Here is a 22,801-nt window from a genome sequence, read left to right as displayed (position 1 = left end):
TTACAGTCTTTAGGTATTACAGACACCACAGCTTTTTTTTCCAAGATGTTGCCCCCCCCCCCCTTTTTAATCCTGTTAAGCAAAACTTTCCAGATCCTTATCATTTTCTTCCCTCCTAGCTTCCAAACTTTCACTGGAGTACCATCTATTCCTGGAGACATTCCTGCAGATTGGTTACACATCACCATTTTTATCTCATCTCCTCCTGTCTTAACTGTTAATTGCTGAGCGTCATCTGCCTCTAACCTTGGAATATTTATATTTTCTTTTGTACTTTTTCTTCATTTCACATTTCTCTGCTTTATAAAAAGTCTCATAAAATTTTTGAAATATCCCCAATACCTCTGCAGCATATATGATTATTTTTCTTGTTATAGGTTCTCTACGTTTGGCAACAACCCTTTTTATTTTCTGTTGCTTAAGTCATTGTGCTAAATGTTTTTGTGCTCTGGCATTATCAAAAAAAACAGTTGCTTAACAGCAATCTTTCTAAGCTCATGCATATTATCCAGCTTCTTCCTTAGTTTCTCTTTAGCACTCTGCAGTTGCACTTCTTCTTGTTCTGTAAGAGTTTCCTTAATCTGCAATAATATAACCTTTGTCAGCCGCTTTAAATAATTCTTGTTATTTCTAAACCATAACTTTTTCTTTTATTCTCAACCTATTTTTAAGCTCCTTTCATTTTATCCCACTAACTAGCTACAATTTATATCTTCCCTAATAACTCCCAAATAATTTCCACTACCCAAATTCCTCTAATTTTAACAGTCAGGTGGGTGGCAACAGTGTTTCATTTTTACTTCATTGCCCTTCATTTTTATCTTAGATTTTACTGGCAGATGATCTGAAATAGTCACTGGATGTGTGTCAAAGCTCTCAATTAAACTTGTAGTTTTCTGTTAAATAAAATTTCTGTCTAGTCTAGCCCAATTGATGTACCTTGGGGAATATGCAAATTCTCTCCGGTTCCTATCACTGAATTTGCTTCTTTCATACCAAATATTTTCAGAAATCTATCTTTTTTTATGTTTCCCTTCTATGCCCAGCGATACATCCTCACTGTGTGAAATCAAATTTCAGCTGCACTTATAAGTAATATTCCCTTCTTTAAGCCGATTAATTCTCCCATTTTTTTCCAGCTTCATAAGAAGTTTTAGGTGGAATATAAAGGGTCCCTATTATATCACTGAAAGAACAGTTCATCGAATGGCATTTCAAACGGCATTCTGTCAAACATGCCGTTCATCAAACTTTTCTTACTGAAATCACATTATGGTAAGGATCAGGAAATTTGCTCTTTCCCACTGTAATGCGATCTCAGAGTTAGTATATATAATTACCTGGGGATGTGGGACCACAGCCCACTCATGAGGGAGGGTTCAATGAATGGCATTTCCAATGAAATGGCATTCGTTGAAGTGACAGTTCGATGATATAATACAGACCCGAATACAAACACATGCCAGCATAATCCTCCTCCATTGCCAGTAACCCTTTACTACCACAAATCTACCATTACATTTTTTCCACTTCTATCACTATTGGAGCTCATCTAGCAATTAGTATAGATACTCCTCTTTTCCTTTATCCGTGACACTCTGCTGAATATCTATCCTGAAATATCTTCTTTATCAAATTCACATGCTCAATTCTTTCCAAATGTGCTTCCTGTAGTATTGCTATTTGCTATCGTCATTTCTTAATATAATTCAATACTCTTTCCATTTTGTCTGTACCTGTCAGACCATTCACATTCCAACATGGAAAGTGTTGCCATTATGATAACAGATTATTATTTCCACCTATTTTGACAGGTTTTTAGATGTCCATGCCCAACTTTTGTAATACATGCACCCACTAATATTTGGCAGGTTGATCTTTTATACAGTTGTTTCTTGTCCTCTCCATTTGAATGGATGTCATGTTTTGCAAGAGTTTTTGTTTTAATGAAAACCCTAAAAACAAACACCCACAACTAATTAACTTACTATAAACACACATCTTCAAATAATGCGCAACCTATTAACTTAATACAAAACACATTCAAATACTGGGCAACGCAGTGGTGCTGTGGTTTGCATTACTGCCTCACAGCAAGAGGTTCTCCATTTTGATTATTGGCTGTTGTACCTTCTCTGTGGAGTTTGCATGTCCTCCCACAGTTTACATGGGTTTCCAATGGGTGCTCCGGTTTCCTCACACATTTGAAAGACATGCATCTGGAGTCTTTCTCCCTGCTGAAAATGTGCTTGGTCCTAGTCTGACTTTCCCGGTAAACAAATGTTAAATAAATAAATAAATAAGTAAATAAAAATACAAATAAATAAACCCTCACAAGAGGAACAACTGACCCAAATACACAGCTTTGCACATAACCTTAAACTTAGGTCAGATAATGCCTATCAATGCTAAGACTGTTCCCACTTACACTAATTGCTGACTGTTCTGGTTTTATCTTCATTCTCCTCCAGATGTGAAAAACAACGTGCATTCTTTCAGAAAACATTAACTTTTAACCTCAAAGAAACTAGTGTTCTGACATTTTATTTCCCTATAATCAGCTTGCCTCCATGGAAGCAAAGGAAAAAATCAGCTGCAGGTTTCTAAAGTCATGCTAAACATTTAATGCTAAAAGAAGATTTTTCATTACATTCAGTGTTCTCTTATTTACTTGTTTCCACTTAAAACTTATTAGATAAAGCCAGGGGCCTTAATCCAGACATTTATCTATGTATAAGTAAGAGAAAACACAACAGCTCTACATATATTATGATCTGTGTACTTTTTCACCTCATCCCCCATCTCAACAAACCAAGATTGCAGCCTATTAGCTTAAGCATGCTTTTGCCTAGCATGTTTTTCTCTTTTTACTTTGTAATGCCTAGATTTCTTAATACTAAAAAGAAGAAAAAAATCATCTGTTTATCTTTATTACATACAATAATATCTGAAAATGCATTACTATATAACATATAATTTACACCATGAAAAGTTTTAAAGAAATGATGTTAACAGAAATAGTTTTTCTAGCTGATTTTCTTTCAGGGTCTATCAGTTTCTTCTTTGCTGGCATCAAGACAGTGTACTTATTAGACTAACTGAATTTGCAAAAATGTGGTAGAGTTCCTGGCCTTATGTCTTAGTTTCTTTTACACATTGGGAGAGCTGAAGTTAAGCTGCTGATCAGTGTGTACCATCTTGGACCCCCTTGTAGACATTTCTGATGCACAACAGGCTAAGTAGGAAATAATACAGTTTATCAACAAAAGCAACAAAAGGTGAACTTACAAGCAGAAGGAGATTTGTTATTGTCAGAGGAACAGGAAGCTATGTTCAGAGAGAGCTTGCCAGTGAAACCATTTCCATTGTTTTAATGGCCTGAGAGATAATAACACACACACACACACACACACACACACACACACACACACACACACACACACACACACACACACACACACACACACACACAAATAGCTGAATAGAAAAAACAGAAGAATCTTGAACTTGAATCAAAGACTGGTGTTAGGAGATGGAGATGGTCAGCAACACCAAAATTATTGAATAAATGGGAGACTATAAAGCATCAATCCCACTAGATACAAGAAGAGTATGTGCAAGAACCCATGACTGAGAAAAGATTATAATTTAGTTGACTGTGTTAATCTGGTGGGTGAATCGTGAAGCATATACCCAACTGTATGGTGTTAACTATAAAGCATATACCCCAGTGTATGGTGTTAACTGTAAAGCATATACCCACCTGTATGGTGTTAACTATAAAGCATATACCCCACTGTATGGTGTTAACTGTAAAGCATATCCCCACTGAATGTCACTAGAGTTTAGAAGGCCACTAAAGGGAATGACGTAACTGTAAGTAAAACAGTTTTTGTTCTTATTAATATCTGCACAACACTTTACATGATATAAACTAAAAATTATATTATAAAGCAATTTTGTACCGCATGCAATTAGGGGTGTTTTAAATGTGAGGTGAGGAATATTTTAGCAACTGCTGTATATGTTAAAAGACATTACAGCAAAAAAGTAATTTTCCTTAGTCATAAAAAATAATGGCTTTACACTGTAACAAGGTCAGAAAGTAAAGAAAACTGGAAAACCCACAATTATAGTGGCTAGTATAAACAACTCCTGGGACAACTACGTGTTTATCAAGTTTTGTTACGTGAATGGCAAATGACAAAGTCTACAGGAAAAAAAAACAGAGAAACAGTTGTACATTGTGTTACTGGGTGTAATATACTCAAAAATGAGTGTCTGTATACTGAAGGCACAACAATGTGGTAAGACTATTACAATGGGAATTGTGTAAACACTACAACATGTAGGTAGCTAAGAAGCACTAGAGACATGCAGCAAAATGAGCAACTGAAAATGAAATTCTGATCACATGGGATCATCTAATACCAGCAGTTAAGAAATTAGAAGCAAGAAAACCAGATGTAGTAGTTAAAGAAAAAAGGACAAAGGTATCATTAATAACTGAAATAGCTAACCTATTAATTATATAGCATCCTACATACTGAGACAGACACAGTTATAAAAGAAAGTACAGTTGTGTACACTTACCATAAATGTAGATGTTCGAGTGTCTTCACTGTTGCAGTCATGACTGTAGGGTTCTCCCCTGCCGGAAGGCAGTCCTCGGTCGGCCAGAATCCCAAAATCTGGGTCCGGCGTCGGCTGTTCAGCCATGCTCCCTGACGTCAGAGCGCCAGGAGTACAAAGCTGACAACCGACGCCATGTTCTCCAGTTTTTCTTGCCCCAGATGTCAGGAGTCCCAAAATGAGTAAGGTCCCATATCCTTTGCAAATACACCTCAGAAGAATGGTGAAAAAAGGAACCACACAAAAGTAAAAATAAGAGGGGACAGGAGAGAGGGAAACCCAGACTGCAACAGTGAAGACACTCGAACATCTACATTTATGGTAAGTGTATACAACTGTACTATGTTCATCGTGTTTCACTGTTGCAGTCATGACTATAGGGTAGAATCCCAAAGCAGAATGAAAGGGAGGTGGTCATAAAGAAGACAGGGTGGCTAAAAGGCCCTGCAAGACTGCAGAAGCAAAGCCTGCCCTGGACTTAGAGTAGAGAGGTAGATTGTAGTGCTTTGAAAAAGTATGCACTGAACTCCAAGATGCAGCTTCCAAAATGTCTTTGGTAGGAACTCCCCTGAGGAAGGCAGCTGAAGTGGCAGCAGCTCTGGTGGAATGAGTCCATATACTCCCTGGGATTTGCTTTCCATGGTGTGAATAACAAAATCTGATTCCATGAGCAATCCATTTAGAAATGGTCTGTTTTGAAATGGCTTTACCTTGGGAACTTGAAGCATAAGAAACAAACAATTGCTCTGATTTTCTGATGTCCTTGGTTCTGTCCAGGTAAAAACGTAGCTGTCTGTGTACATCCAAGGAATGTAAGATCATTTCCCCTTTATTTTGAGGAGTGGGGAAAAAAGTTGGCAAGTGAATAGTTTGATTTAAAGCCACTTTAGAAACCACCTTAGGCATGAAAGTAGGATTAGTCCTTAAAGACACCCTGTCTTGATGAAAAATAATATAAGGTTCCACAGCCATGAGAGCTTGCAACTCCGAAACTCTCCTGGCAGAGGTCAGAGCTAACAGGATGGCTGTTTTCCAAGATAAAAACTTAATGTCAGAAGAGGCAGCAGGCTCAAAAGGAGGCAAGGTGAGCTTTTCCAAAACATAGTTGAGATCCCAAGCAGCAATGGGAGGAGATCTACGAGGTCTTAAGTTCTTAGCCAGGCATTTGGTGAAGACCCTGGGCGCAGTAGACAATCCAAAGGGCAGCGCAGAGAATTGGAAGTGCCTCGATCCGGCCTTGAACCTGAGGTATTTTCTGCATTCCTGCCTGATGGGAATGTGTAAATATGCCTCCTTTAAATCCAAAGTTACCATCCATGAATTTTTGGTCAGCATTGGAAGTAGCTGTTGTAGAGTTAGCATCTTGAATTTTGGTATCTCCAGAAAAGTGTTCAAGACTGACAGATCCAGAATGGGTCTCCATGAATTTTGCTTCCTGGGGACTAGAAAGAGTCTTGAGTAAAAGCCTTGTCCCATCTCTGAAAGGGGAACTAGTTCTATGGCTTTCATAGCCAAAAGAGCTTCCACCTGGTTTAAGGCCTCTGTCCATTGATGTTTTGGAAGATCTGGCCATCCGCTTGGCCTTGGTAGGGTATGAAAATGGAATTTGTAACCTCTTGAAACCACATCCAGAACCCACTTGTCTTGGGTTATATGATTCCAATTTAGGTGAAAAAGAGCAAGTTTTCCTCCGAGAGGGGCTTCCAGGCAAGAAGTTCCTGCAGCCCAACAGAGGGAGTCATTGAGTCTGTTTCCTATGAGCTTGTGACCTGTCCTCTCCTCCCCTAGGGGTGGAAGCAGTCCACTGTCTTGGTCTGTAAGAGGCTTGTATTTGAGGCCTTCCTCGTGAGCGTCTGTATCTACCCCTCTGAGGCCTGTCTGAGTTGGGAAAGGACCAATTTTTTGTAGGCCAATTCCTACTAAATCTGGGTGGCTGTACTTGTAAGAAATCTTTAACTGTTTGCATGGATTTTGCCTTGTCCTCCATCTTTTTAATCACCTCTTCAGCTTTAGATCCACACAAAACATTATGCTGAACAGGGGCATCCAATAATTTAGCTTTTACTTGATCTGGCAAATTTTGTTCCTTTAACCATGCATGCCTTCTAATTACTGTGCCAGAGGCAGCAGCCCTAGAAGAAGCCTCCAAGGCATCAAATCCACAGTGTAAACCATGCTTCCCAACTTGTTCAGTAGCATGCATTAAGTCATGTAATTCCTTATCATCTGCACAGGCGGAAATGGAGGTTAGCTTTTGTTTTAAAACAGACAGGAGAAATTGCTGGTATTTCAGTATATGAAACTGACAGTTTAAAGCCCTAATAGATAAAGTAGCAGAAGTGTACACTTTTTTGCCCCATCTTTCTAAAGATCTGGAATCCTTCTCAGTGGGAATGGGGTTTTTAGCAGAAGCGGCCTTAACTCCCTTAGGACCCTGAGGAATGGTTTCAGGGTCAGCAGTAGGGTTCTTGTATAAAAACTGGTGGGAATCAGGAACCCTGTAATATCGGTCAGGCTTAACAGGAGCTGGAGGAAAAGAGTCAGGGGTTAAGTTAGTCTCCGAAAAAGCATCATCCACAATATCCAAAATAGGAGGAATAGCCAGGGGTCTATGTTGGGGAAGAAGAAGAAAATCCCTTAGTCTTTTCCTAGATTCCGAGTACTCCTGTCCTTCCCAGTGGAAATGTTCCCTCATTTCATGCAAAGTTTCCCCAAAAGAGAAATCCTCAGGGGGAGAAGCTGAAGGTATGGATTCCTCAGCATCAGAATCCTCATAAGGAGGGAAAGAAAATTCCTGGACAGAAGAAGAAACTGAAGAAACAGAAGCCTGATCAGAGGAGTCATAATAAACTTCCTGCCTTGGCCTTTTGTCTGGAGGGGGATGTGAACCCCTAATCATAGTAAGTCCTCCGCCATTTTAAGTAACTGTTTCTGTGACTTGGGAGCCGGATCAGAAGAGGCCTGTGTTGCAGGCTTTGCCTTTGTCTTTGCCTTTATTAGAAGCTGAGTAGGCCTGAAAACCCCTTCGGAAGCCGGTACCTGCACAGCGGCTCCGGACCCATCCGAAGGAGCATTGTCCGAAGGTCCTGCAACACAAATATTCAAAGGCCTAGTTGGCTCCTCATGGGAGTCCGTTTCGGCCATCGGTTCCGAAATGGCTGACGACAGGGGCTGCAAAAGCACCTCACTGACGACGGCCAAACCCGAAGCTGGCTCTGCTTGTACGATATCGTCAGATTTGGACCTCGGAGGCCTTTCTTTGTCCTTGCGTCGTTTGTGAACTCCGGTAGCCGGAACTGTATCCGACGACATTTTGTAATTAAAACACCTACCGAAGTAATGAAATGCAAAATCGTACCTTCGTTTAATTGTACGTTGATTGAATCTAGCACAAAACCGACAACTAGCTACGTCGTGGTCAGGGCCTAAGCAAGGAATACAGTAAGAATGAAAATCCTTATGAGGTATTTGCTTCCTACATGAAATACAATTATTAACTTTTTCTGACATCGGACTGGAGCAAAAAAAAGTTTCCCCAACAAGGTACTTAGCTTTGAGTAGGAGAAGAAAGTCTTCGGACTGAAGTTTGTTCAGAAAAGATTGTCAGGAGTCAGCCGACCGGCAATGCGAACTATCACCGCACGGCAAGAAAGACTGGAGAACATGGTGTCAGCTGTCAGCTTTATACTCCTGGTGCTCTGATGTCAGGGAGCACGGCTGAACAGCCAACGCCAGACCCAGACTTTGGGATTCTGGCCGACCGAGGACTGCCTGCCGGCAGAGGAGAACCCTACAGTCATGACTGCAACAGTGAAACACGATGAACATCAGGATATGCAGACAGAAGCAAGAGCAATATGAGATGAAGACACCCAAATATTTCTAACAGTAGTAGAAGCAACAGGGTTAATAAATAATGCTTAAGTATACTTAAGTATGCTACCAATACATGCAGTTTCTGCCAGCAGGCCACTCAAAGAGTTCTTAAAACTGCATCTCTTACAAACAGATACAGGACCTTAAACCGGCAACTGGTAAACTCTGCTGTGAATTACTTACTACTTTCTTTATTTTTACATTTGATCAAGAGGTAAGAGAACTGGCCCAAGGACCCATTTAAGCCACAGAAATGCAAACATAAGATTCTTGTGCAGACGAAGACAATGCACATTCCAGCTTACTGCTAAACATGATTAATCAAAAATAGTTTTGCAGATTTAGACATATAGCATCTACCTAATATCCAGAAGTTACACATCCCTGGTCATAACACCTACTGCAAATCAGAGAACTTATTGTGGATTACATTGTAGAACTGTGAAACAAAATTCACACAAGCTCAACCCCCCCCCCCCCCCCCCCAAGCATGCACACAATGACACACACATATTCAGTTTAAGTACAGCATTTTCCATACAAAATCCACATGTAGGAAATAACTTACTTTTTCCTGCACACCAGCAAACTCAACTATCTGTCTGGCAATGCTTAGGTGGTAGGGTTCAATATCAACAGTAAGCAGACGAGCACCTGGCTTCAGAAGAGAGGCCATTCGAACAGCTGAGTAGCCACAGTATGTTCCCAGCTCCAGCACTGTGTGTGGGTTACATGCCTGCAAAACCTGGTCCAAAATTAAGCCTGCAACAAAAGCAGTTAAAACTAAGATAATGCATCTCACTGCAAATCAAATCCTGAAATTATCTTATAAGAAGGAATTTTTTACACAATAAAAATACCCACCCCCTTTCCTCAATAAGAAAAGGAAAAATTAGTTATGTAATCATCATAAGTATGCATCTGTTATCCATTTTCATTCTTCCTCAACATATGGGTCTTGGATCAGACTCGGCTAATCTCTTTAGATTCTTGGATCCAACTCTCTAGCTCCTCCCTTTACCCATAATGCTCCTTACTTGCCAGATTACCTCAAACTCAGTTTGCTGCTGCTAAGCTGCTAAATGTGCCAGAAGGCATAAATACTTAATCATAATTATAACAAAAAAACAGGATAGAGACAGAGGAGGGGCTCACACTGGAAACAATGGTTCCCATATACCTCATCAGGTTACTCCCAAAGGGTAAGGATAGTGGGAATGGAGGTGAGATGATGAAGAATGAAAATGGATAACACAGATGCATACTTATGGTGACTACATAACTTTAATATCTGATGTTGTCATTTTCATTTATTCCACAATGTATGGGACAGAGTCCCCAGCTATGATAATCTTGGGTGGCCCTCATGGAAGGACATTCTGAAGAACCATGGAGCCAAAAGCAGCCCTGTTTCTGGATATGATGCCCAACTAGTAATGAGCAATAAAAGTAAGGGAAATGGACCAAGGAGCCATAGTACAAATGTCATCAACTGAAGTTCTGGCCAAAAAAGCATATGATGTAGCCATGGAACTAGTTGACTGAGCCTTTGGAGACTTAGGTAAGGACACACCTCTTAGAGAATATACAAATGAAATGCAATCTGTTATCCATTTAGCTAAGGTAACTTTAGATACTGGTTTTCCCAATTTGTTTTTAGCAAAGAAAACAAACAGTTGATCAGATTTTTGAAATCCTTTTGTTCTGTGGTGGTAAAAACAAAGTTGCCTAGGTACACCTAAAAGATGTAGCATGTATTCTCCCTTTTTGTCAAATTTTAGAAAGAAGACTGGTAAACTGATTACTTGATTCACATTAGACTCGGAAACAATTAAGTATGGAAGTTATTACCAAGAGACTAAATGGTTATTTTCAACCTATTTTAGGTACCATTCCACTTGCATCAGATAATGGTGGGTATCAGGGAACATTAAGTACCATAGAATGTAGTACTATGGTAGATCTAAGCAGTGATACCACACAACAACCTCCAGACTTTCAGAAAGCCTTAACTATAACTTTCAGCCAGGATGCTAAGTTTTTAACTTCCATTTAAAAAAAAAAAACTGGCCAATTTTGTTAGAGGATGCTAACATAAGGAAGCACTTAGGGGGTTAAACCAGCTATTGTATATAGAAGAGGTAATACTTTTAAGGATTTGTTCAAGAATAGACAAGTTCCCCTTCATGTAAATGAACAAGGAACTTTTACATGCGGAGCTTGTTCATGGTGTCATATGGTAAAAGTAACTGATAATATAACTATTAGAAATATTTGACACCAGATAAAAGGGAAATATTCTTGTAATTCCAGAGCAGTGGTGTATTTGGCCATGTGCGATTCATGCTCTGGTTTCTACATAGAAAAGACTGAGCATAAACTAAGTCAAAAATCTATGAGCATGACTACGCTATTAGGAAAGAATCTGAATAATGCATTGGCCAAACACATTTCTGACAATGTGAACCACAAATTTTCCTTTGTAGTAATTGATCAAGTTACTACTGATGAAAAGAAGCCTTGGGGTTTACAATTGGAAGTAAATGAGTTAAAATGGCAAATCCGCTTTCAAGCAGATAGTTGGCCTGGCATCAATTATCGCACTTCTATCTCGGCCATATTGAAACTAAAAGCAGTTGAAAGAAAAAAGTTTTTATAACAACAAAAATAAGGTTGTTTGATAACTGGCAACAATATATAGTTTTATACATTAATCTATACATTCATATACATATTTAAACACACACACACATATAAATATATATATATATATATATATATATATATATATATATATATATTATACACACATTCTTTTTGAATATTAGTTGTATTAAATTGTTTTTAATGTAGCGCTGATAGTTTTTGGTTTACATGAGGCAACAGTTTTATGTTCAGCTGTATATTATGATGACTGACATTTTTTTAACCAATAGAAGTAAATGTTATAGTATTTAAGGTGAATGCATGAAAACAGTTTGTCGAATGAAGTTTGAAACCTGTTCAAACGAAAGCGCTAACCGTTTCTTTGTTACTGGAATTATTAAATACTTGGTGTTTTTATATTTCTCAACTTGTGGTTCCTTCTATTTCAACATTTCAACATTGTTCCAGAGGTGCTTGGATTTCAGCCTTGTGTGCTTTCGTATTAGACTCGGAAACAAGTTTTGGGAGGAAGGAAGGGTTTGTACATAATGTCACTCTGTCTTTGTGAAAGATCAAATAAGTCAGTTTTGAAGAAAGTGCTTGGAGTTCAGAAATTCGCCTTGCCAATGTAATAGCAACAAGAAAAATTGAAATTGTTTTCCAAGACAGAAATTTTAGGCCTAACTTAGCCGAAGATTCAAACGGGAACTGAATTTTATTTATTTATTTATTAAAGTTTGTAACAAAACAGTAAGGTCTCTTACTGGAGGTCTAAGCAGAAGAGTACCCCTCAGAAGAGTCTTAAAAATTTTAGAAGAAGTTAGGGAGAAGGCATTATGTCCAATGTGGTAATTACAGATGGTAACATGCTGGACTTTTACGGTGGAGAAACTGGCAGTACCCTGAAAAACTTTAGCCAAAAAATCTAAAATAGCAGGAACTGGAGCTGTCAAGGGATCCAGCCTTCTTTGTCCTGCCCGGTATAAAACTCTCTTCCATTTACTCTTGTAAATCTTTCTGGTAAAAGGTTCTTGAGATGAGGCTAGCACCTGATGAACTGCCGAGGAAAGCCTGGACTGTCTAGCCATAATCGGAATTGGAGAATCCATGCAGTTAACTTGAGACCTTGAATGTCTGGATGAATCATCCCCAATGCATGCAATAGTAGATCTGGATGGAGGTCCTGTGTCCAAGGTGAACATAGAAGATGAGACCATAGGAATGGGAACCACACTTGCTGAGGCCAGAAGGGAGCAAAGAGGATAACTTTGCTCTTCAACCATTGTGCTTTCTGGAGAAATTTGGGTATCAAAGGAAGGGGAGATAAACGTGGACTAGAGCATCTCTTGGTGACTCCCCCAGAGGGGGAATTAGGGCAAATAACTTGCTGCACTTGTTTTTTAGGGGATAGGCAAAGAGGTCACAGCAATGCTGACGCGATCGAGACCACTCGTGCGGCATCAGGATGGATCTGCTGTGCTTGTCAGCTAAGATGTTGGATTTCCCCGGAATGTGCACTGCTACAAGAAAGCAGTTGAAGAAGATCAGCTACTGCCACACTCTCATTGCTTCTCAGCAAAGGGGTAAGATCTGCGTCCTCCTGTTTGTTGATGTACCAAACCAGTGACATATTATCTGTCTGGGTTGCAATCGTACCTAGAGGGAGACAGCTCTGAAAGGCCTGCAACACTAATAGGACCGCTCTCATTCCGAAGACATTGACATGCAAATTGGTCTGTTCTGGAGACCATGTACCATGAAGGGTCCATATTAAGAAATGCCCCCCACCCCAAATGGGAAGTGTCCATGGTCAGCGTGGCCTTTGGGGGAGGAAAGATAAATGGCCGTTCCTGACAAAGCTCATTGGACTGGATCCACCAAAGTAGGGAATCCTTGCAGGCTCACAAAATCTTTACAAGATGCTTTAAAAGATGCCTAAGCATCACAATTGTACTGACAGGGTCCATTGGAAAATTATCATATGAAAGCAAGCCATGGGTAATGGGGTGATCACTGCAGCCACTGAATCGAAGACTTGAAGAACCAGCCTTATAGGAGGATAGGGATGGTTTAGAATCTGTCTTGCATGCAATCTTAGGGAATTAATTCTGCTCTGAGGTAAGAATGTGAACTGTTTGTGTCCAGACTGGCTCCTATAAATTCCAAAACTCTAACTGGTTGAAGTTGGGGCTTGGAAAGATTTACTGTGACCCTACAAATGGGCACAACTGGAGTAAGTAATCCCTGGCCTTCTCTAGGAGATGCTTGGTTGGTGTGGAAAGGAGCCAGTTTTCTAAATAAGAAAACACTCTGAATCTGTGCAGTCTGAGATGAGCTGCCACCACTGCCATGCTTTTGGTGAACACCCTGCGGGCTATGGTGAGACCAAAGGGCAGAACTGGTAATAACTGGCTCCCAGCTGAAATTGAAGATATCTTCGAGTGCACCTGTTTATTTTGATGCGATAGTATGCATCTTGAAGCTCTACAAAGCACATCCAGTCATCCTTCTGTAGAATAGGCAAAATGGACTGAACCATCGCAGTATGGAATTTGGAGTTCATCACAAACAAATTTAGATGACAGAGATCCAGAATTGGTCTGAGGTCCCCTTATTTCTTACTAAAAAGAACCTTGAGTAAATTCCAGATCCTGCTTGACCTGGTGGGACCTTTTGCATGACTCTCTTTTCAAGCAGTTTTTGGAATTCTAATGCTGTTACCTCCCTCTGACTGGGTGGAACATCAGGGACAGGTCTCTTTTGTGAGAGTTTTGTGAAAAGGGAATGAAGTATTCTCTGGATATGATCCTTTGCACTCAAGAATCACTTGTGATGGCTGTCCACGTGTCTGGGTGCAAGGGGAGGCACTCCCTGACTGCCTCAAGAGAAGAACAGTCAGGCAACCTTTCAGAAGCACTGAAAGGGTGCGTCTTAGAAAGAATCTTGAGACCCTTGGTTCTGCGGACCCCCTCAGCCACAAGGATGGCATCCTCTATAGAACTTCAAGATGCATACTATCACATCAAAATAAACAGGTGCTCTCGAAGATATCTGCACTTTCAGCTGGGAGCCCAGGTTTTCCCCCCTCTGCCTCTGGAAGAAAAAATGCCCACGCGAGTCCAGAAAAGGTCCTTGAGATTTTCTGAACCATATCTTTTTACTACACCACACTGAATTTTAGAGAAATCTCTTACCGGGGCAGAGAGAAGGATTCCAAAAGCAGACAAGGTCTTTCTTTCTCAGTTTGCGAAAGTATGTCTTTAACTTTGGGCCCAAACAGGGAAGATCCATCAAAATGAACACTGATGAAACAGGATTTAAAGGGCTCTGCAAAACCACACACACACACATATATATATATATATATATATATATATATATATATATATATATATATATAAAATGTACACACACACACACACACACACACATAAATATAACTCCTACAGAAGGAACTAAGGAACTACATCTGGAGTTAATCATTGGCAGTGGTGTCCTTACAATATCTTGTTCTTCCAAAAGTCTGTTGTAATAAGGGTTGGTGGGCAGGAAGTTGAGGAAAAATGAAAATGGACTACACAAATGGAATGTTACTGTGAGTATATAACTTCTTCACCTGATGTCAATTTTCATTCTATCCTCAACTGTAGGGACAGAGTCCCCAGCTACCTAAAATCCCAGGGGGACTCTAAGGAAGGATATTCCTGAGCACAGTTGAGAAGGCTGCTCTACCCCTTGAGATCAGATCCAGTTTGTAATGAGGATTAACCCAGGTTGCAGCTGCAAATGAACTTTAATGGTAGAAGAGCTCTCCCCCTCATTTTAAAGATTAATGCAAATATTCAAGTATGTTATCTATGAAAGCTAAAAAGGGATCAATGTGCTTTCATTGTGCCTAGCACAACAAAAACAGCTTTTACACTTACTTGTATAAAACTTACTTGTAGATGGTTTATGGGAAGATAAAAGTATAGGATAGACAGGGGAAGAGAGCATGGGTTGTCTGGCTATTAAAAGAATTGTAAAACCCATGCTGTTAGCTTGACGTTTAAGATATCTGAATGAACCATATCTATTAGATGGGACAGGACCATCTGGAATCAGATCCAGAATCCAAGGCTGGCAAAGTAGATGAGGCCATAAGAAGGGAAACCAAATCTGACAAGGCCGGTAAGGTGCCATAAGGATGACTTTGCTCTTCAACCTGGCAGCTTTCTGTAGAAATTTCAAAATCAGGGGAATTGGCTGGTAAGCATAAAGTAGACCAGGGGGCCAATCGTGAAGTAGAGCATCCCTCTGATTCCCTCTGAGGGGAGATTAGAGCAAAGAAGCTGCTACATTTGTTGTCTGGAGGAGAAACAAACAGTTCGCAGCAAGGCTGGCCCATTGATGGAAAATTATTTCTGCCACTTTCATGTTGAGAGACCACCCGTGAGGTAAAAGAATGGACATGCTCAATTTGTCAGCTATCACACTGAACTTCCTCAAAATGTGCATTGCTATGAGAAAGCAGTTGGATGAGATCACCCTTTGCCACACTCTGGGTGCTTCTCGAAACAAAAGGTAAGATTTGGTCCCTCCTCCTTTGTTGATGTATCAAACTACTGACATATTGTCTGTATGGATTGCAATTGTCCCTAAAGGGATAGCATCCTAGAAGATCTGCAATGCTAAGAGAACTGCTCTCATCTCTAAGATTTTTATAAGTAAGTTGGCACCTTCAGGGGACCAACTGCCTTGGACTGTTTTCCCCAGATGTGCCCCCCACAAATCTGGGAAGAGTTTGTGGTCACTATGGCCTTCAGCTGAGGTAGACTGAAAGTGAATCAGCAACCAGAGGTATCCCTTGCATGCTTGAGTAATTCTTATTTGTGCTGACATGCTCTGGTAAAGAACCGATCACTGTGTTGCTAGCATCCATTGAAGAATTCTCAAATGAAATCTTGCCAGAGGTACTAAGATTATGACAGCTGACATTGACCCCCAAGGCCTGAAGGATCAACAGGGATGAAATGTTGGTACTGTGAGTTATTTTTTTGACCTGGAATCTGATAGTTTCTCTTCCTATTTCAGGAGTACAGACTGACATTGATATTGTGTTGAAGACTACTCCTATGAATTCTTAAGTATAAGTTCATTGTAACTACTCATAATTTATTGTTATCCCCAGATGAGAACAAATCTGGTACCTGATCTCTTGCTCTTCTTAGTAAATGCCTGGTCAAGGCAGTAATGAGCTAGTCATCTAGATAAGGAAACACACAGAATACCTGCAGTCTCAAGTGAGCTGTTACCATTGCCATGCATTTGGTAAACACCCTGGGGGCTGTGGTGAGCCCAAAGGGCAGTGCTCAGAACTGAGAGTGACTGGCTCCCAGCAGGAGGAGTAAATACATTCTGGATTGTCTACTCATCTTTATATGAAAGCACGCATCCTGAAGTTCTATTGACCACATTCAGTTGTCCTTGCCTAGGAAAGGTAGAATGGACTGAACCATGACCATCCAAAACTTTGTATGTTGAACCGACTTGTTCAAAGTGCTGAGATCCAAAAGTGGTCTCCAGTCTCTTGTTTTCTTTGGCACTAAAAAGAATCTTGATTAAGTTCCGAATTCTATCTGCTCTGGTGGAACCTCTTGGATGACTCTTTTTCTACCAGCTTTTGTATCTCTAGTGCTGCTTCTTTCCTCTGACTAGGTGGAACACCGGGAATTTTGCATACAGATGGGGGTGGAAGGGAAAAGGGAATTATACAGCCTCTGGAAATAATCCTCTGCACCCAAGTATCTCTTGTTATATCTAGCCAGGCTCTCTAGTGCAGGAATAGGTGTCCCCCAATTGCCTCCAGAGGGGGACAAATCGGGCCTCCTTTCAGGAGCGCCAATAGGGTCTACTAGAGAAAGAATCTCTGGACCTGTGGTTCTGCAGGCCTCCTCTGCCATGAGGATGGCGTTATCAATTAGAGTTCCCCCCTCTGCCCCTAGGGAAGCTTTCCATGCGTGTCCAAGACCCTGGGACTTTCTGAACCACATTTTCTTTTCACCTCGTTGATTCCTAGAAAAGGATCTTTGAGGGGTCGCAAAATGTATGCCGACTGCAGAGAGGGTCTTTCCATCCTTCTCACATTTGGATAATGTGTCCAAACAATGAACTGCTGTCAAAGGGTGCAGTGATGAATGAGGACATGAAAGGCTCCGCAAAATCAAATAAGTGCATCCAGGAATGCCTCCTAATGGATATCCCTGAACCCACTGCCCTTGAGGCACCTTCAGCTGCATGTGAAATAAGCCTCATAGATGAATTACAAATGGTGTGGATGGTAGCCAACTGAGAGTCCACAGAGGACAGAGCCTCAGGAGCAACGGTTCCTGAAAGGGATTTTGAAAGTTCTTTCATCAATTCTCTTTGTAAACTAGTAAAATGTGCCAAATAGTTCAGCGATCCAAAAGCTAAGGTCACTGACACTTAGACATACTTCCCAAACCTGTCCATCATCCCAGACTCCCTGTTAGGGGGATGAACAGAATAATTTTCATCATCAAGTTTCTTCTTGGTTGCCACTGCCAGGATCATGGCATCCACGGGCAACCTCTTACTCCAAAATTCCTTCCTGACTGGTAGAGCCAGAATCCAGTCTGGCCTCTTAGGGATGAGCTCAACTGAGTCAGGCTCCTTCCATACCAGCTGAAAGTCCAAATCAATGAGCTCATCAGCAGATGGAGTAACCCAGGAGGTAGATGGGCCATCTCCAAAGCCCCTCAAAAATACTGATTCCTCCAGTGAAGGGTTGCTGGAGGTCCAACCATTTCTTTGCTTCAGGATTTCAAGGATGTATCCAAATAAGACATCTTCTGGAGGTGATCACTGGGACCATTCTCCCTCATCGAAATCAGTATCCTCAGGAACTGACTCTTGTGGAGAGTCCAGGTGCTTCCTCTTGCACTTTCTCTTCCTAGGACTTCCTTGGTGGGATGCTCTGGTGAGATGTCAGAAGAGACTGAAAAACACTGCTGTGGTCTGGGAGTCTCGAGCTGACTGTCCCTGTGGCATAGAATAATGTGGCTCCAAGGGCAGAGACATCTAGAAACTGGATTGAAGATCCAAGAATATAGGATCTGTCCACCCTGTCGCAGCAGAAAAAAAATCTCATCACTACCTGGAAGGCAGACCACTCCGGACAGAAAGAAGACCTCATCTCCAAGAAGGTAGGCTTCTGGGTCTCTGCCTCCCTCTACCCCAAAAGCAAGCTCCCCGAGGAGGAAGTCGGAGCCGAGCTATTCAGTGGCAAAGCACTGAGGTGCAGAGATAGCTCCGAAACCTTTGGCGTCAAGTCCAATGCTTTGGACACAACAAGGAAGCTTTGGCTCTGAGAGTCATCCAGATCCGAGGATACTGGAGCTGATGCACTCAGAGATAACTTTATCTTCAGATCCAAAGCTATCTTCGGATCCAAGCCAAATGGAACCAGAAGGTTCAGATCCAGAGTCGCTGAAGCAACCAGAGAGTTCAAAGAATGAGCAAGAAGTGGTGGTGGTGGTGTAGTAAATTGACTTAATGGAGGGGGTAGGAGCTGGCATAACACTCATCTGAATCTGCACTGAGAAACTTCCTCATCATTCTGTCCACATATTCCTCAGTCAAACTTCTGAATGAACGAGTCGAGGCAAGGGAAAGTAGCCTGGATCAGTGCCTCTCCATAAAAAGAGGAGGGAAGTTTGGAAGGCACTGGATCATAAGATAGAAAATATCCATTCCTAGGAGGAATTATCAGATCTGAAGTAGTAAGATCCAGGGGGGGGGGGTTCTTTGTTGGATCTAAGGCCACAGGCTCCACCAATTTTTTCTTCTTCAGATCCTAAGGAGAGGAGAGGGACTTTAAGAAGCTTTTAGAACATACTTCAGTTTCTTCCTTGATGGCTCAGAGGAAGGAGTTGACGAAGTCAAAACCTTAGGAGACTTTGACAGGGACTCCTTGGCTTTAGTTTTAGGGGACTGAGCCCCAGAGATAACTTTACCAAAAAAGGATGGCAATAAACCTTTAAGGATAAGCTTATTTTCCCTATCCACTAGAGCCCTGGGATTGAAGTTTTTGACAAACAAAACAATCCTCCTGAAGATGTTGAGGGTCTAAACAATAAAAGCAAGTGTATGAGCATCGGAAATAGGCAATTTCTGTCCACATTTCAGACACTTTTTAAAACCAGCAGGTCCTTTCTCAGACATGCTTGTGACAACAGAAAAGCAGTAAGACAGAAAACCTTTTTTTTTTATATAGTTATAGAAAGAATATCAACAATGGTTAACTAGTATTACACTAACGTGTAAAACATATATAAAAAGAGGATAATGGATTACCAACAAAGGTAAACAAGAAATACAATAATGTAAAAAGGATAAGGGAATAAAATATATAAGAAAAGATTAAACAGATTAGAGAGAAAAACTATACTTATCTTTAAGGAAACTCGAGAGCTATGATTGACCACGTCTTTTTGTAACTCAGCAAACAAGATCTGAGATATGTCAGGGGTTGGTGCATTATGGGCAAGGGAGAAGTTCAAGAGCTTTTGGTTACCCCGAGCTTTAGTAATGGCCAAGCCAGATCTGTGGTTCGGATCCGAACCCAACAGTTGAGGATAGAATGAAAACTGACAACATCACACACCATCATTAAAGATGTATCTATACATCCTTAAAACGCTATCTTGTGGGACTGAATGACAAAAGATTTCTGTAGATTCATTTGAAGTCCTAGAGTGAGAAAAAGTTCTTTATGCAAGAAACAAATTCTTGACAAGTCATAGAGTCTGGAGAAATAAGGAAATTGTCTAAATATGGAAAGATATGAATGCCCTGCAGTCTCTGCAATAAGCTATTACACGTGTTATGCCCTTTGTAAGCATTCTTGGAGCTGCTGACAACTCAAAAGGTAAAGCACAACACTGAAAATGTAAACCACACACACAAAATCTTAAAAAGCATCTGAAATCTTTGGGAACTGGAACATGAAATAGACAGGCACAGAGATTTCAACGTTACTGTGCTGCAGAAGTTGGCTTTTTATTCTTTTAAGCAACGCTAACATATTCTAAAGGTAACTAACGCTGATATTTCAGCTTCTTCTACACTGGACTTGCTGACATTTGCAGCTAAGCTGCAATGCCTTAGCTTGACATTAAAGCCTACACATTTTTCTCAACAGAAAGCAACAGTTAAATCATTAAAACAGAAGCACATATACAGATGCCTAAGCGTTCCAGGATACATTGAGAGATATTATAGAGTATACTCAATTAAGTTACTGTAGAGAAGGGTACAAGCTGATATTTCTATGCTAATTTTTTCATCTACTACGTGCTTTTTAAGTAAGAATATTGGAAAGTAAGTAAGAATATTTTTAAGTAAGAGTATTGGAAAGTGATTTTCTGTGTTAGTTCACCTACAATGGGCTCTTTAAGTGCTTCTTAAGCAAGAATATTGGAAGATGTATTTCCTGTGTTAGTTCTCACCTAATAACATGCTTTTTAAATGCTTCTTAAGTAAGAATAATGGAAGATGATTTTTTTCTGTGTTAGTTTACACCTATAAACGTGCTTTTTAAATGGTATTTCATATTGTATGAGGCTCACAGTCAGGGTTTCTAGAGTTTATCAATTATATACCTGTGTTAGAATTTGTATTGCTTCTCACAACTCACTCAGTCACTCACTTGCACCCCACCCCACCAACATTTTTCACCCACTCCAGTTAACATTTTAATCTAGCAGCCTTTATACAGTTTTTTCTCTCTGTCTCTCTTGTGCTGCGACACGGGCCATCTCCCCACCTGCAATCTAGTAACTTAAAAGACCACCCAACTGCACTCCAAGAAAACCCAATCTGAAACCTACATTTGGACTACCTAGACATGCTTCCTTCAAGCTCACAGTGTAGGCGATAGCCTACAGTTAAGTTACTGAAGTATTTAACAGTGAATGTCTTTTTTTATTAAACCCACTGTAAGGGCCAGCACACCCGAGGAACTACCCCAAGGCCGTCCATCTCATTTTTATAGCCATCCTTAATTCCAAACCAGTGTGAATCATGTAGTTCCCTACTTATGCCACTAGATGGCAGCAGAACCCAGGACATAAAAGCTCCTATGGTGTCTCAAATCTCAGCTGTTAAAACTTACTCCAGCAATCCTAGTCTGAGTAGAATAATTTATCTCCAACAATAAAGGTGGCAAGAAGGAATTACCTTCTGACATAAAGGTAGAAAAGCATACAGCTGGTTAAGCTAATATAACACAGCAGAACCTAGGACATAAAAGCTCCTATGGTTTCACCAATCTCAGCTGTTAGAACCAATTTCAGCGAAGCTAGTCCGAGTAGAATACATAAGTAATTTCCCAAACAAGGTGACAATAAGGAAGTACCTTCTGACATAAAGGTAAAGAGGCATACAGCTTGTTAAGCTAACGGAATACAAATTGTAACTTTCAACACAGTACTGATTCCAGGAAACTGCCTTAAAAATAAGTGCCTTTATCCTCTGAAAACTAGACAAAGAAGAGGACCTTCCTTGCACTTTTTGATAGAAATACTAGGCAGAAAGTGCCACATACCTAATCAAATCCCTGTAGCATATCACTATAAAACTAATAGTCTCTCGATAGGCAACCATGAAGTAGCTCTACCCACTCCGTTCACCCTGCGGGCTCACTCCGCTCCCCTACCCTGCCCCCATTTCCCAACCGCCCCCAGCACTCCTACACTTAAACCCACAAAACCACACCCACAGACAGATTAACCTATCCCACTTCAACCCACACAGCCACTCTAACTCCCATATCCCTAGCAACCTAACAGACACCACCCACGTCAACCAACACGCACTTTCATCCTTTCCCTCCCTCCACCTCACCTAACCACTATCCTTAAGTGAAACAAAATGAAGATCTTTTTAACTTGTCTTCTGTTCACACTCATAATACTTACTAACCTCACATCAATCCACCTTACTAAAACTGTACCAGACAATAGTTATCACACCACCAACATACACACTATTCCACACACACACTCAAACTTCCCCATTAGTGCTACATTATTCAAAGACAGCCAAATGCTACACATATATAAAGTACAACTAACAACAACTACCAACAAATTAACAGTTAATCACCACATAAAAATAACACATAGAATACAACACACATTACAAATTGAAAAGAAACTGCTCATATCAGTAGACATACACCCAAGCCCAGGGCCAAACAACACCTTGCTCCCATCTAGACATAAATCAGACCTACTTATCATTAACATCAATATAAGAAGTATAATGAGCAAACTCCCAGACCTACATGCATTCATTAGGCATCACACTCCTCAGACATACTAACCGTTACAGAAACCTGGTTAAAACCCTATATTCAGAATGAAGAAATTCTCCCTCCAGGTTATAACATATTAAGGCACAATAGAACAAGTAGAAGGGGAGGAGGAGCAGCCATATTATTTAAAAACGCACTCAACATAAAACCCCTCAAAAACCCTATTCCTTCATTTCAAAATGCTGAAATCTTACTATCAACACTGTTCATAAATAATACCAAAAAAATTACCATCATCTGCTGCTACATCCCACCAGGCAATAACTCTCA

At 40.5% G+C, this 22,801-nt stretch overlaps 1 protein-coding gene across 1 annotated transcript in view; it reads right to left on the bottom strand.

Annotated features, from left to right (window-relative positions):
- The window catches only part of COMT (catechol-O-methyltransferase), a 216,393-nt gene that overhangs the window by 65,889 nt on the left and 127,703 nt on the right, over nt 1-22,801 (bottom strand). Inside the window, exon 3 of the mRNA XM_044068700.1 lies at nt 9,077-9,270. Coding sequence (XP_043924635.1) covers nt 9,077-9,270 — 194 coding nt within the window. The remainder of the gene's footprint in view (nt 1-9,076; nt 9,271-22,801) is intronic.

The sequence above is a fragment of the Protopterus annectens genome, chromosome 4.part0, assembly GCF_019279795.1.
Source record: "Protopterus annectens isolate FY-2018-M chromosome 4.part0, PAN1.0, whole genome shotgun sequence".
In the NCBI taxonomy this organism is placed as follows: Eukaryota; Metazoa; Chordata; order Ceratodontiformes; family Protopteridae; genus Protopterus; species Protopterus annectens.
This window is presented reverse-complemented; position numbering and strand designations above follow the sequence as displayed.